General features: G+C 41.7%; 1 protein-coding gene across 2 annotated transcripts in view; it reads left to right on the top strand.

The window, feature by feature from the left end:
• Positions 1-1,117: 1,117 nt before the first annotated feature.
• The window catches only part of CTNND2 (catenin delta 2), a 1,127,175-nt gene continuing 1,112,717 nt past the window's right edge, over positions 1,118-15,575 (top strand). For both annotated transcript variants that reach the window (XM_025270807.3, XM_025270808.3), the window contains exon 1: positions 1,118-1,428. In XM_025270807.3, coding sequence (XP_025126592.1) covers positions 1,392-1,428 — 37 coding nt within the window. In that variant the 5' untranslated portion in view covers positions 1,118-1,391. The remainder of the gene's footprint in view (positions 1,429-15,575) is intronic.

Raw genomic sequence — 15,575 nt, forward strand, 5'->3', positions numbered from 1 at the left:
GGGAAGCAACGGGTAAGGGTTTTCATCTTATACTGGGAGGTGGGGGGTGGGGCGGGGCGAGGAGGAGGAAGACGAGGTGGCCGAAGTGCCAAAGTTGGAAAAAAGAAGAGGGGGCGCTGAAGGAAGAGGAGGGAGGAGGGCAGTATAGCATTACGGTCTATTCAAGTTCCAGACTAGACAAGTCTTTCTAGCAGGAAGTTACACACATTCCAGGTTCCAAATCAAAGGGATTTCATTTAAGGACAAAGTCTCTCCACCCGCGAACAGCATGTTTCATCGAAGCACTGGAAGTGACGGGAAGATGGGACAGACGTCGTGGGGAGATCGGAGGTGGCTGTCCTGGCAATGTTTGGTCTAGAACCACAGGATTTGAGAGACTCCATCTCCACCCAGCTCAGGCACAGTTAGCCTGCCGCCGGCCCTAACGCACACACCTGCTCCCTTAGAACCCCTTCCATCCCTGCCCTTTGTTTTGCATGCTGACATCTGCCACACAATAAACTGTCAGCATGTTGCACGTACATGAAGGAACCGGCCCTTTGAGCATCGGTCCAACCCGGGGTTCCAGGCCTTCTTCAGGTCCCTTCCAGCTTTCTCCGGGTTCGCGAGCATCCACCCATCTGAGGGCCGGGATGTGCGTTCCCAAGGATGCTCGGCCCTCTCCCAACCCGCGGCCTCCTCCCCTCTCCCCCGCTGCTGCCGCGAAAACAAGAAGTGGAATGCGCACGGCTAAGCGCGGCGCTCCGGCGGCGGCACTGGGCATGCTCGGCACCCGGGGCAGGTCCGGGCGGCGGGGCGGACGCTGCCTCACGAGCCGGGCGCCCGAGCCGGCCGCCGAGGCATAGGTGGAGGCTGAGGCTGCCGCGCGCCGCGGGAGGAGCCTCGCCCTCGGCGGCGGCGGCGGCGGCGGCGGCACAGGTGGCGCGGGCCGCGCGCGGGGCGCAGCACGGGAGCGCTCGGCGCCGGGCGCCGCGGCGGCCCCAGGCTCGCGCCCGCGGCGGCAACCGGCCGAGCGGAGCGGCGGGCGCGGCGGCGGCTGCGGCTTTCTCGGCCCGGCCGGCGGCGCCCGGAGCCCGCAGGAGCCCGCAGCAGCCCGCGGGAGCCCGCAGGAGCCCCGAGCCCGCGGAGCCCGGGAAGCCGGGCAGGGGGCGCTGCGCGCGCTGCGCTCGGAGGGGCCGCCGGGCCGGGCGCCGCGCACTCGCGTCGGGGAGCCGCCTCTCCCCCGCGGCGCTCGCCCCTGCTCCCCGCCGGCATCACTTGTCCCGCGGCCGCGCTCAGACAACAAAAGCGGAAGATGCTGCAGTTGGGCAAGGTCAGGACCTTGCCCTGAAGCCGGGCGGCGGCGCGCACGCCTTTCCCCGGACTGAGGAGCTGTCGCTGGCGGCGAGTGCATGTTCGCGAAGAGGCAATCCGGCGCCGCGCCGTTCGGTGAGTTGCCTTGGCCGGGCGGCTGGGGCCAGGCGCATCCCGCTCGGCGTCGTGCTCCTCCTCGCCACCGGTGGAGGTTGCTCCTCGGCGGCTCCTGGCCGGGGGAGGACCGCGATCGCGCCGGGTCCCCTCGATCGGAAGACGGCCGAGCCTGGAGCTGGGGGCCGGGGTTAGTCCCTTTCTCGGAGCGGTTGCCGAGTGGCTTACTGCGTGCTCCCCTCCCCGCCACCCATCTCCCCCGGAGGAGGCGTATATAGGGCAACACCAACAATACTGCTCCCCGCCACCCTCCCGAACCTACCCGTGGCATTCATGACGTCCCTAATATACGGGAGAAGACGGGTGGGGGTGGGGAGGACTCCCCTCCAGTCTTGCCCTTATGTTCAATGTCATTACGATGTTTGGCTAGAACAAAATGGAAATACTTAGTCATATGCGTCCATGGCTGTTTCTCCCATCTCCCGCTGCTTGCCAGACCCAGAGCCCCTTGGGTCTATATTTAGCTGTTTCAGAGGCAGCGTTTTCAGCTCGATTCCCAGGTTTCGGGGGCTTCTGCGTCCTGACAATAGATAGCGAAGCTCCGGGAAGCGCCGCCTGATACCCAGGTTCGGAACGCTGTGCATGTGGGTGGGAGGCTGCTAGGCGATATTTGGGTGACCGGTAATTAATGGCCGAAAGCACAGCTGCTTTTCTTGTTCGCCGACCTTCCTCTCATTCTGGTGTGTAATGTATTTCCATCGATGGCTGCTCAGCTGGTTCCAGCCACTACGTTCAGAATTAAGTCGCTAGAGAGGTGGTGCAGCCTCCCTGGTCTGTGTGGTAGGAAAACAGTCTGAGAGGTTTTGGGGTGTGTGTGTGGTTCCCACCATGAACAGTTACTTCTGAAAATACCTAAAGTTGTGTTTTCCCTGCAAATGTTGGGGATAGGGAAGGGTGTGGGGGGAAAGAGGGGCACGTTGTTATTCCATGGTGGGTCCCCCCTCCCCCCGAACTGATCTGGTTCGCTTTGGCTCTGAAAGGTGTTTTTAACATTCATGCCTGATGTTACCAAGAGGATATGTTGGTTTAGAGAAGCGTTGCCTCCTAACCATGGTATCAGGCCTGATCTGTATCTGTTTTCACTTTTGGGAACTAGGTGACGAATATTTGAGATGCTTGCAATTTTCTGCAACGACTTAAATAGGGAGGTGCTCAAACTACCTAAGAGTTACCTCATTGTGCACCCTTCCATCAGCAGCTTTAAACTACCATCAGCTACTTAGGGTAGTTCAGGACATCTCTTCGCTGTTAGTACTTCACCTGCAGGACTAAGAGGCTTTAGAGCTGCACCACTTTTAAAATCCCATGGAAAAAGTGGTGGATATGACTCAAATGGAATTATAGGAGTGCACCTGTGTCTGGTTTGGGGAGCTGGCTCTGTGAGAAGTATGACAGATAGGGGCAGGCATCTTCTAATATGGACTCGATGCTCTAAAGCACGGTGAAATCTCTTTGCCACATCCAGGATCCATTTTTTAATGTTTTGGGGAGAGCATTCAGTGGCATTCTCACTGGTCTGTAGATTTCATGATCTCAGGGTATGAATGAAAATGATTGCATTTGGGGTTAAATGCTGATATTTAGGAGACCTGTGATTATACAGCTAACATATCTCAGCATCACAGAAAGACTAGCAAGATCTTTGTGGCTCCAGTTAATGGACGATTGTGATTTTTTTAAAACCAATATTGCTTTAGTTTCACCTTATTCACATTCAGAAAACTTTCCAAGAGCACTTCAAGCACACTCTTGTGCTTGTTGCATTGTTTTCATATCAAATTTCTTGCAAAAAGAAGCAGTCGGTGAAGTACACATTCATGTCTCTCCTTTCACTTTCCTTTTGAATCTCGTGTTTCAGCTTTAAACATGATTCCTAAAGGACTAGTAGAGATTACTCTGTGCCTCCATGTGTTCACGGAGAGCAGCTTATGGGTGTGGGTAAAACTGCATGTATTGGGTGCGTGAGTCTTATGTTATATTGTGGGTTGCAAATGATAGTACTTGATTGAATGGAAATTGTAGGGAGTACAGGAGGTCGTTGCTCTAATAAAATTGTCATAGCCTTGTGGAAAGGAGTTATTTAATTTGGTGTATGTTTGTGTCGTTGTAGAGCTTAATGATTAGAAATGTCACTAGTATTTTCATTGTTTGAAATAATAGTCACACACTGTCAAATTACAGTATCTCCAGCAACTTCATGTCTTTCACAATTAGTACACAAGCCAATTTCTCTTTCTGTCACTGAAATAATTCATCAGAGAGAAAAATGGAATTCTGATGATGTTAGTTGAATTAGTTGATTATAATTTTGTTAAATCACTTCTCAGGATAGTATCACATGATGGCCTTTACAATTAAAAATGAAGTTATAGTATTCTCAAATATAACATTACTTTTGGCATACAAGTGAATACTAAGTATTTTTCCTGACAATGTTGTAGAACTTGGCAGTTTCTGTTGTGCTTTTTCAAAGTTCTCTTTTATATGGTATGCATTTATGTGAAATTGTTGAAGAATTCTCCAGAGTAGTTTCATCAGGTTGTCTTCATGTAAGAAAATACTAAAGTTACATTTAAAGTAATTTATTATAATTTGTTGCTCCATAAAGTGAGGTATGGCTTGTCCGGCTCACTATATCTGGTTGCAACAACTTAGTTGAACTAAAACAGGAACTGTTGCCATTTTGAGATGCCAAATTTTTTTTTTTTCTTTTTCTGTTGATTTAACCTAGAAGATATGAGTACCCACTTAGAGTTGTTTCTCTGTGTTACCTCTATTTTAATTTATTTAGTGGGGGATTGGTGCTAGGATTTTAAATAGACACTTAAAAGTGTTTATTTTTATAAAGATTTTTATTTTTATTAATAAAAGATGACATATAGTTGAGAGTACCTAACTTCAATACCTATAGTTCAGAAGACCTGTAGGTCTTTTTAAATCTAGCACTTCCATCCAAGGTGTAGTACAATGGATCTTTGCTGGCTGAAACACACCTTCAAGACAAATTCTTCAGCTGATATCCATGATGGTTTTTGTGACAAATTCTTCAGTTGGTGTCCATGATGATTTTCATGACAAATTCTTCAGTTGCTGTCCATGATGGTTTTCATTCCTGTAATGCGAATGTATTCTTAGGACTATGGTACTTTGATAGCTTTATGACAAGGAACATTTGGATATGAATGAAAAGTTAATTTGAGTGAGAATAGTTCCTTATACTTGTTGCTGGCTTCAAGTTTATTATATGTCAAATCAATAGCTTTTATGTTAATATAAAATCTTAAACATATCATACGTAAAAGAATTTCTTTCACATCCTGAGCCAGTCTAGCTTACTGATTAATAAACTGCTTGGTTGGCTTTAATGAAGCCAATTATATTCATAAACAGTACCTCCAGCCCAGGAAACTCACAGAAATGTTTTATCATACTGTGCTTTTAGTCCATGAAAAATGTTAGACTCATAACAAAAACATATAGTTTTGACACCTCCAGTTGTTTATCTTTTGATCACATAGCAGCTGAGTGTAATTTCAAGCTCTGTATCATGGTTAATTGATTTGTAGGAAGTCTTAGCTCTATTAGGGTATTGAAGTTATACTCTGTATCAATTAATTTTTAGTAAATTGCAAATAATGACTAAATAAGTGAAAAAATGCTCCCTAGAAGCTTTCCATCTTAGGCAAGTATTCACCTGTGTCCCTTGGTAAATTCCTGAATAGTTATCTGTGAAATGTATTACATATATTGGAACTTATTATTCCATCAATTGTTATCTCAGATCAGAAGTATATTTCTAGAGAAGAGGTTGAGTTTTGCCCTATAGCAGATATACATAGTTCATATTTTAATATATTTATGTATGATATTAGAATTATTTATCATAGTATAATGCTGTTATGGATTCTGCTTTGAATAGGTGCAAAGGTGAGAGAGAGTACTGGTTTTGGAGGGATCCCAGCTATGTCTCTTATTAAGCTGTGTGTCCTTGGCCATTTATGTGATTCTCAATTTTTAGCTCAGTTTTTCAACTGTAAAATGGGTCCTATGCATAAGTATCAGTTCAGTTCAGTTCAGTCGCTCAGTCGTGTCTGACTCTTTGCGACGCCATGAATTGCAGCTCTCCAGGCCTCCCTATCCATCACCAACTCCTGGAGTTCACCCAAACTCATGTGCATCGAGTTGGTGATGCCATCCACCCATCTCATCCTCTGTTGACCCCTTCTCCTTGTGCCCCCAATCCCTCCAGCATCAGGGTCTTTTCCAGTGAGTCAACTCTTCGCATGAGGTGGCCAAAGTAGTGGAGTTTCAGCCTCAACATCAGTCCTTCCAATGAACACCCAGGACTGGTCTCCTTTAGGATGGACTGGTTGGATATCCTTGCAGTCCATGGGACTCTCAATAGTCTTCTCCAACACCACAGTTCAAAAGCATCAATTCTTCAGTGCTCAGCTTTCTTCACAGTCCAACTCTCACATCGATACATGACCACTGGAAAAACAATAGCCTTGACTAGATGGACCTTTGTTGGCAAAGTAATGTCTCTGCTTTTGAATATGCTGTCTATTGGTCATAACTTTCCTTTCAAGGAGTAAGTGTCTTTTAATTTCATGGCTGCAATCACCATCTGCAGTGATTTTGGAGCCCAGAAAAATAAAGTCTGACAGTGTTTCCATTGTTTCTCCATCTATTTGCCATGAAGTGATGGGACCAGATGCCATGATCTTCATTTTCTGAATGTTGAGCTTTAAGCTAACTTTTTCACTCTCCTCTTTCACTTTCTTCTTTTTTTTTTTTTTCATCAAGAGACTTTTTAGTTCTTTTTCACTTTCTGCCGTAAGGGTGGTGTCATCTGCATATCTGAGGTTATTGAAATGTCTCCCAGCAATCTTGATTCCAGCTTGTGCTTCTTCCAGCCCAATGTTTCTCATGATGTACTCTGCATAGAAGTTAAATAAGCAGGGTGACAATATACAGCCTTGACATACTCCTTTTCCTATTTGGAACCAGTCTGTTGTTCCATGTCCAGGTCTAACTGTTGCTTCCTGACCTGCATATAGGTCTCTTAGGAGTCAGGTCAGGTGGTCTGGTATTCCCATCTCTTTCAGAATTTTCCACAGTTTATTGTGATCCACACAGTTAAAGGCTTTGGCATAGTCAATAAAACAGAAGTATATACTACATTAAATAATTAAACAAGCACAATAACTGAGTCATGAGAATGAAAGGTCCAGCATGGGGAATATAATTAGTAATGATATATAATATCTTTGTATGTTTGAATTTTTTTTTTTTAATTTTATTTTATTTTTTAAACTTTACATAACTGTATTAGTTTTGCCAAATATCAAAATGAATCCGCCACAGGTATACATGTGTTCCCCATCCTGAACCCTCCTCCCTCCTCCCTTCCCATTCCATCCCTCTGGGTTGTCCCAGTGCACCAGCCCCAAGCATCCAGTATCGTGTATCGAACCTGGACTGGCAACTTGTTTCATACATGATATTTTACATGTTTCAATGCCATTCTCCCAAATCTTCCCACCCTCTCCCTCTCTCACAGAGTCCACTGTATGTTTGAATTTAAAAGGAGTAAAATAAGACAAGAAATCTCAAAGAGCCAGTGTGAGGGTGAAATAAGTGTGTAAGTGGCTTATAATTATAAATATTTGTATAAATATAAAAGGTATCTCCATATTAAGATGAGTACTTAAATATTATGTATTTATAACACATAATACATTCATGTAATTTTATATAATTATCATATAGTATTATGTACATTTATTATGTAATAATACATTTATATATTAAGTGTGATATAAAAGCCATGACCCTCTCTAACAAAAACTGTTAGATATGTTCTTCCTCTACTACTTTTGTATTATTGCTTTATTATGTAGATTTGCATTTAAAATAGAATTTTTCTACTTTACAATATGCCAGTCCTTTACATATCAAAATATATAATAGTTAGGCTAAAAGAGAAGCGAATTATATCCCCTAGCACCATTACTTAAAAGGATTCCAATCTTAATTTAATTTAAAAAGATTCTTAGTCAGAAATTGCAAAATTTTCACACCCTGTTAATATTATTCTATTCACCTGATTAAAACCAAATATTCGACAAAGATTAACATTGTACCAGGAATATTATAGACAGTTTAATAAGTGTCCTTCTCTGTGAGGTCAAATATTAAGCAGCTGCTCTGTTTAGAACCACAGAGCGTAAATCCCATCATAACATCATTGTGACAAGGAAAAAGGAAACTTAAATGGCTAAATTTTTCAAAAAGAGAGGACCCACCCCACCTCCAATTACAGTCATGTTCTTGGGGGGCGGGGGGAGTGTGGGTCCATTGGCACCTTTTTAATGATAAATGGACATTTTGCCTTGTTCTTTCACTCTTGGTTGCTTCAGGGAAGTGCTGAACTCCTGTGGGTTTGATTCTGTCCAGCTCCTGCAAAGTGGAACAGATACCTTCAACATAACCCTTATGATAATAACACTTGGGTGAATCTTAGAATTTGTTACAGAATGTGACCCGTGTAATAGGAGACTAATTCATCTTCAGTCAGAGAAACATTTTGACAAAAAATGTAGGTGTTTATGTTCAAATTTATGTATTGTTGTGGGAATTGCCAATTATAAGTTACCAGAGTAACTTATAATTAATTAAAATGAGTAAAATTCATGTTATCATAAAAGACCTTTCTGGTTTTTGGATCAAAGTAAGTGGGTAAGCCAATTATGTTTGGTTAAGTTACTCTAAGTATCAAAGTTTCTATGAGTTTTGAATGATATGGAATGTATTAAAATGGGATATTTAGTTTATAGCATTAGATGGTGAGGAACAGTTAATTCTATCATCGAAATTAGTTATTACATTTATCCTTCACAGATGAGGACTGGAGATTTTTCATTAATAACACTTTTTGCTTAATAGATGTTGCTTTCATAACTGTCATTAGACACTTGATTCAATCTATATGTATTAAGAAGAATACATTTTGTACACGTGTTCTAAATCTTTTGGTTCAGAAGCATTTCAATAATCTTATAATGCTTATTGTAATCTTCTCTCCCTTAAATATGCAACAACATAAATCACAGAAAGATATGCATTTACATCAGATGATAAATGTGCATAAATGTGAATTGGCGTTATCTCTAAGGATCCCAATAAATATCAGCCCTCCTCTCCAGCCCTCTCTGATCCTGAAAAAAGTTGGGATGTGGGAAGGAAAAAGGGATAAAGGGGTGGCCACCATGGAGGGAAATATCCATTTTGATTAGTTATAGCTTGATGTGATGCTGAATAACAGCCCCAGAATTTGGCCTTCCTTCCTCTCTTCCACAGGGACAGAGGTGGCTCTGAGTCCTAAAGACCAAGCCTTGCTCTCTGCAGGTAGGGAGTTCTCCAGAGGAAGAAAAGAAGCAGCTAGCCAAGCCATTTCCTTTATTCTTCAGAGACAGAGAAAGCCAAGGGCTAGGGAGAGACTGGAAATGTTACATTAAGTAAGTTCCCTTCACCTGGAAGGAAATATCACAAATATGGAAATTGTATTCCCTTTACTGACATGGTTTATAAAGAATTCTAGTCGTAGAATTCTTTAGCGATATTTTGCTTGGTGGTTGAGTTCTTTAAGTATTTGATGGTATTTTGACACTATATCAGGAATTACCAGGGGAATGTCCAATACCCTGGCTTATTTATAGAGAGTATGGTCAGTGAAATTCAGCTGATTTATGCATTGCCAACTTAAAAATAACTCACTTCTTCCCTACTCCCCATGCTAGACTTGGACTGCCAGTAATTGGATGGTCTTGTAAGTGATGTGAATTGGGCATAAAAAGGACAGTGTCAAAATCTGACTTCCCAAAGGGTGTATAAATGATACCCCATGCTTGCTATTACTCACAGCATTTTCTACCTCAGTAGATAATTAGAGTTTGGGTGTTGTTTCATGTTTTAACTTTGAATAAGAGCAATAATGGACACTGTCAAGAAAGAAGACAAAACTGAATTTCCAAATAGGCATGATGTTTGATTTGACTCCAAGCATGACTACTCAAACTAAAAGAAAAAAAAAAAAGAAAAGCTCACTTCTTAAAATATATTTTATTCTTCTCGCTCAAATATTTTATTTGGACTTTCAAACATTAGAGTAACATAGCGGTCATTACCTTCAGTAACACAGAATAATTTAATTTCCAGGAAGAGCAATTTCTTTGGCAGCAAACCAAGTCTTCCAAATATAAAAGAGCTGAAATTCAGCCTCTTGTTTCTAACACATTCCTCACTGGTGGCTGAAATGGTAGTTTTGGAGTCACTGTATGAGGAGGTGGAGGAGTCCTGAAAGGCAGACAGGTGAGATCAGTATCATATAGATAGTCTGAGAGATGGTAGGAATTATGTCACATTTACCCAGGACATGGAAGGTGGTGCAGGAAGACCGGGACTTGTAGTGTGTGGATCAGACTGTCCAACTTGAGTTGAGTTGGAAAAGAATATACAGTAAGTCTCTTACATGCAAATGAGTTCTGTCTGAGAGCATGTTCCTAAGTTCAACAGTTAGGCTAGGTACCCAAATAACAGTCAGCTGTCTATTGATAGTTGTTATTTAGTTGCTAAGTCATGCATGACTCTCTTGCCACCCCAATGGACTGTAGCCCGCCAGGCTCCTCTGTCCATGGGATTTCACAGGCAAGAATATTGGAGTGGTTTGCCATTTCCTTTTCCAGGGGATCTTCCCAATCCAGGGATTGAGCCCATGTCTCCTGGGTCAGCAGGCAGATTCTTTAACACTGAACCATCAGGGAAGGCCCTGTTGCTAATCTGTACTGTAATAGATTTGTAATATTTTTTACAAAAATAGTATGTACATAGAAAAAAAGTAAAGAAAACATTTTAAATCTTACAATACCTTGAAAAGTACAGTAATACCGTGCAATATTACTTTGCTGACAAAGGTCCATATAGTCAAAGTTATGGTTTTTCCAGTAGTCATGTATGGATGTGAGAGTTAGACCATAAAGAAGGCTGAGCGTTGAACAATTGATGCTTTTGAACTGTGGTGTTGGAGAAGACTCTTGAGAGTCCCTTGGACTACGAGGAGATTAAACCAGTCAATCCTGAAGGAAATTAATCCTGAATATTCATTGGAAGGACTGATGCTGAAGCTGAAGCTCAATACTTTGGCCACCTGATGAGAAGAGCCGACTTATTAGAAAAGACACTGATGCTGGTAAAGACGGAAGGTAGGAGGATACGGGACAACAGAGGATGAGATGGTTAGATGGCATCACTGACTCATTGGACATGGGTTTGAGCAAGTTCCTAGAGATGGTGAAGGACAGGGGAGCCTGGCTTGCTGCAGTCCATGGGGTTGCAAAGAGACGAACATGACTGAACAACCAAACAATGACAACAGAACAACAGTTGGCATATGGGGCCTGGCATGCACGCTTGCATCTTTGAAAGTTTGCAGCTTCAAAATTTGTATGTAGGGGACTTATTATAATGTTAAAAGCATAGTAGATGTATAGGCATGCAATGGCTCCTTTATCCAAAAGAATATTATGTAGCTGTGAGTTGCCTTTTCAAAGAAGAGTTGATTATATGGACAATATTCATGGTCCTGAAGGTTAAGAAGAAAATCAAGACAAAAAACTGTATACATACTCACTCACATAGCCATGCAAACACAAGGACGTAGTATTTATGGCAGAGTTTCAAGTGTTTCATTCTTTATATGTTATCTCCCCACAAAATATAGCTTGGTAATATAATACATCACTACACAGAAAAAAAAAAATTCTGCCCTTAAATTTTTGCAATTAATGTTATCTATTGGCTTTGGGATAAGTTTCATTACTTAGCTGACTAGCTTAATAGTTATATCTCAACAAGACAAATTCTTCAGTCTCCTTTTCCATTTTTTAGTGAGTGAAGAAGTTACCACTGGTGTCATAGTTGATGGAGGGGAAACAGTGATTTCTGTGTCCAGGTTGTTGTATGGGCAAATTAAGAGTCACTGCTGCTGCTAAGTCACTTCAGTGACCCTGTGCGACCCCATAGACAGAAGCCCACCAGGCTTCCCTGTCCCTGAGATTCTCCAGGCAAGAACGCTGGAGTGGGTTGCCATTTCCTTCTCCAATGCATTAAAGTGAAAAGTGAAAGGGAAGGTGAAAGGGAAGTTGCTCAGTTGTGTCCGACTCTTAGCGACCCCATGGACTGCAGCCTACTAGGCTCCTCTGTCCATGGGATTTTCCAGGCGAGAGTACTGGAGTGGGGTGCCATTGCCTTCTCCGAGTAAGAGTATGGACTTAAAATTAAGAGTATGGACTTAAGAGTATGGACTTAAGTCCATTAAGAGTATGGATTTAAAATGCATAGCAGAGAACCTAATACATTAGTGAACCTCATTTAAAGTTAACAGAGTTCATCATTCACAGAGTGTATATTGCACATATTCTAATCAGTGCCATGCCTAGATTGTCCCTGCTTTTAACTTTGAGAGATATATTGAGTGCTAATAATTTTAGCAAGTTGTCTTCTTGAGAACTCTGCAGCACATTAGCGAAATATTTTTCTCTTTTCAAATAATGTTTTGTGATTATTTTCTATTTTCAAAGAGAAAAAGGCATGCTCATTAAAATTTGGAAACTAAAGGATTGATTTACAAAAGCTAAAGTTCATTCATGGTATCAAGCCACCAAAATGAGTGTATTTTTAGCAGAAATGCTAACCCATATACATTTTGAAATTTAGAAGATTTCTCATATTCTGTTTTGTTACCTTTTAACATATGAGACAGTGTTTCTCATATTTTTAGTGTCTGTTTTCCATACCTTTATATAACATCAGTGTGTTAAATAACTTGCCAGTTTTGGAGGTTGATGGCGTTTTCATTTTAGAGTGGTATATAGGGTGTTATAATTAAAGCAACATAGTTTTCAGCAGGTCATTTTCTCTAGATTACTTTCCTAGAACTGGATATTTTCAGGGTTGTTGGTACATTTTATCACATTGTCTTCCAGAAACATTCTACAATTTATATTTCTTCAGGCCAGGCAGGAGTGTGTCAATTTCCCCAATAACACTGGATATTATAATTTAAGTAGCAATTTCCAGTTAAACAAAGGAAGTATCATGTTTTCCTGTGGTTTAACTTGCTTCTTGTTGAATCTCATGCTGAAGTTAAGTATTATATACATTTATGAACCACCCCTAATTCTTTGGTGAATTATCTTTTTGTATCTTCTGCACATTTCTCAGTTGTTCTATTTGTCTATTTCCTGATTTGTATTACCTGTCATAGTAATAATATTATGCTTTGCTATGTTTTATCAGTTTTTCCATCACTTTTTGAACTGTTATTTTTAAAGCATAATTCAGTATATCCCCGTTTCTTAGAAAGAATTCTTTACAGAAACATTCTGTTCTCTGCTTCTTTGTGTCTCAGCAGTAAAGACACCAGTGGAACACATGGAGGGAATAGCTTAATAGTTGTATCTCAACAAGATGGAGTTCTTAGCTCAGCTTTTCCATTTTTTGGTGAGTGGGTAGGTTACCACTGAGTGTCATGGTTGGTGGAAGGGAAATAGTAATTCCTGTGTCTTCAGGTTGTTGTGTGGACACATTAAGAGTATGGATTTAAAATACATAGCAGAGAACCTCATATATTACTGGACTTCAATTACTTTAGTAGTTTAGTAATTGTATGCTTACGTACACATATATCTACATGTATCATATATAGAGTACATGTAATCATATAGCAGGGGCCCCCATCCCCAGGCCACCAAGCAGTACCAATCCATGGCCTGTTAGGAACCAGGCCGCACAGCTGAGGGTGAGCGGTGCACAGGTTGAGTGACGCTTCATCTGTATATACAGTAGCTCCCCATCACTTGCATTACCACTTGAGCTCCACATCCTATCCAATCAGTGGAGGCCTTAGATTCTCATAGGATTGCAAACCCTGTTGTGAATTCCACATACAAGGGGTCTTGGTTATGAGATCTTTATGAGGAACATCCTGAAACCAAACCCCTTCACCCCTAAGAAGAGTTGTCTTCCACAAAACCAGTCCCTGCTGCCTACAAGTTTGGGGACCTCTGTCATTTAGGACCATGCTTGTCCCCACTCCCACTCCACATTGGTAATCAGTCCCTTTTTATCACTGATTCTAAAATCCTAGGACAATAGTTGGCACATGGTAAACACTCTGCTAATCATAGTGAACTATACGCACACTTTTGTTCCCATCATCTGAAATGCTTTGTAAACTAAGATTTCTTTGCATGTGGCTTGTTTGGGATACCCAGCACTGTGGCGCTCTAGAGGGGACACTGGATTAGAGTTCCGAGTTTTGGCATCCAGGTCATGCTTGGTACTGGCTTTCTATTGTGACCTTGTGCATCTGTGCCTATTTTGGCTTTTTCTCATTGGGATCAAAATTCACAGGGCTTTTGTGAATGTGGGATGATAATTCATAAGAAAATGCTTTGGGAGGCTGAATCATAACAAGCAGTTAAGTATAAAATATATTCCCTGGAACTTTCGATGTGCTTCAAAAATAGGATGATCTTTTTTTTTTTTTTTTTTTTTTTTGGATTTTCACGAATTGAAATCAGAAGATTTTCTTGTGTTTTCAGACTAAGTCTCTGACCTCCATTACTAATACTGTTATAAAGTGTCCAGTTCTCTGATGGTTGTAAAGACACATTTCATGCCATTGGGTATCGCCTAAAGGAAGAGTTCTCCTTTATCCATCAGTGGAAGTAATTCCTGTTCTTTCTTTATAGCACTTCAGAAATTATACGTTATACCAAATTGGCTCAAAAAAAACTTTCCCTCTATTTTTTTTTCTTTTTTTGCACAGATACTTGCTGCTTAAAAGGGAAACAGAATGAAGCCCTATTGTTCCTCAGGGATTGAAGTCTGTAGAAATGTCCCCAGAATATTATTTTCTCTCCTGGTGGGCTGCCGAGTCTGGCGCCTGGAAGGCTTTATCAGAACAGTTTTAGATGTGTGAACCATAGCTGGCTTCCATTTTTTTTTGAGCACATTTCCTTAAATACTTGGAACAAAATTTCACAGAATTCTTATCACTGTAACTGTAGCCTGCCAATAGGAAGAAATCATGTGTAAGTTACAGCAAAAAAAAAAAAAAAAAAAAGCTTTAGTTTGTTCTCTATTCTTATATGACTTTTGAAGGAAGGGGAGTTAATATGCGTCATTGAGAACGTTTCTTAGTGAGTAGCAAAGTTATACGTACCCAAGAGGAAATGCTAATTATGGTTTGGCTTTCTGCTTTTAGCAGTCTCAGGTATGATCCTTTTTTCCCCCCTCATAAATCTAAAGTCTTTTTGCAGCTGAGAGAAGGCTGTGTGATTAATTGTATGTGTGTGCCAAGTCACTTCAGTCATGTCTGACTCTATGATCCCACGGACTGTAGCCTGCCAGGCTTCTCTTGTCCATGGGGTTCTCCAGTCAAGAATACTGGAGTGGGTTGCTGTTTCTTTCTCTAGAGGATCTTCCTGATCCAGGAGTTGAACCTGTGTCTCTTATGTCTCTTGCATTGGCAGGCAGGTTCTTTACCACTAGCACCATCTGGGATACCCTGATAAATTGTGTAGTGATTATATATTTCCTGTTTCAGCAGTTGAGACAAATTATGAGGTGCTTCTCACTTATACACGTGAACCCTAGGAAGAAGCAGAGTGTGAGAGAATGGACCAAGAGAGTGACTGCGGGAAATTGACACTTGGTGACATCTCATCTTCTTGTACACGTGCAGACTGGACACACAAGACAGTATGTCCTGTAGAGCCCTGATACATGGGGTGGGAATTTGCTAATATCTGCGAAGTAGTGTGGGCATTTTAAGTGAGAAAGAGCAGGCAGCTTAAACTGCCTTTGGCAACATAGCTTTTTTTTAACGGGCTGGTCAGTTGTTCACTGATTAAACCATTCAGTCAACAAACTGGACTGAATATGAGTTTTGAAGGAGTAATACGTTATAAATAGTGGCAAGCTACATGCTACTTCAAGAGCCAAGTGATGTGCCCCTCTCCAGTAGCTTGGTGTTTCCCCGT

Source organism: Bubalus bubalis, chromosome 19 (assembly GCF_019923935.1).
Source record: "Bubalus bubalis isolate 160015118507 breed Murrah chromosome 19, NDDB_SH_1, whole genome shotgun sequence".
Classification (NCBI taxonomy): domain Eukaryota; kingdom Metazoa; phylum Chordata; class Mammalia; order Artiodactyla; family Bovidae; genus Bubalus; species Bubalus bubalis.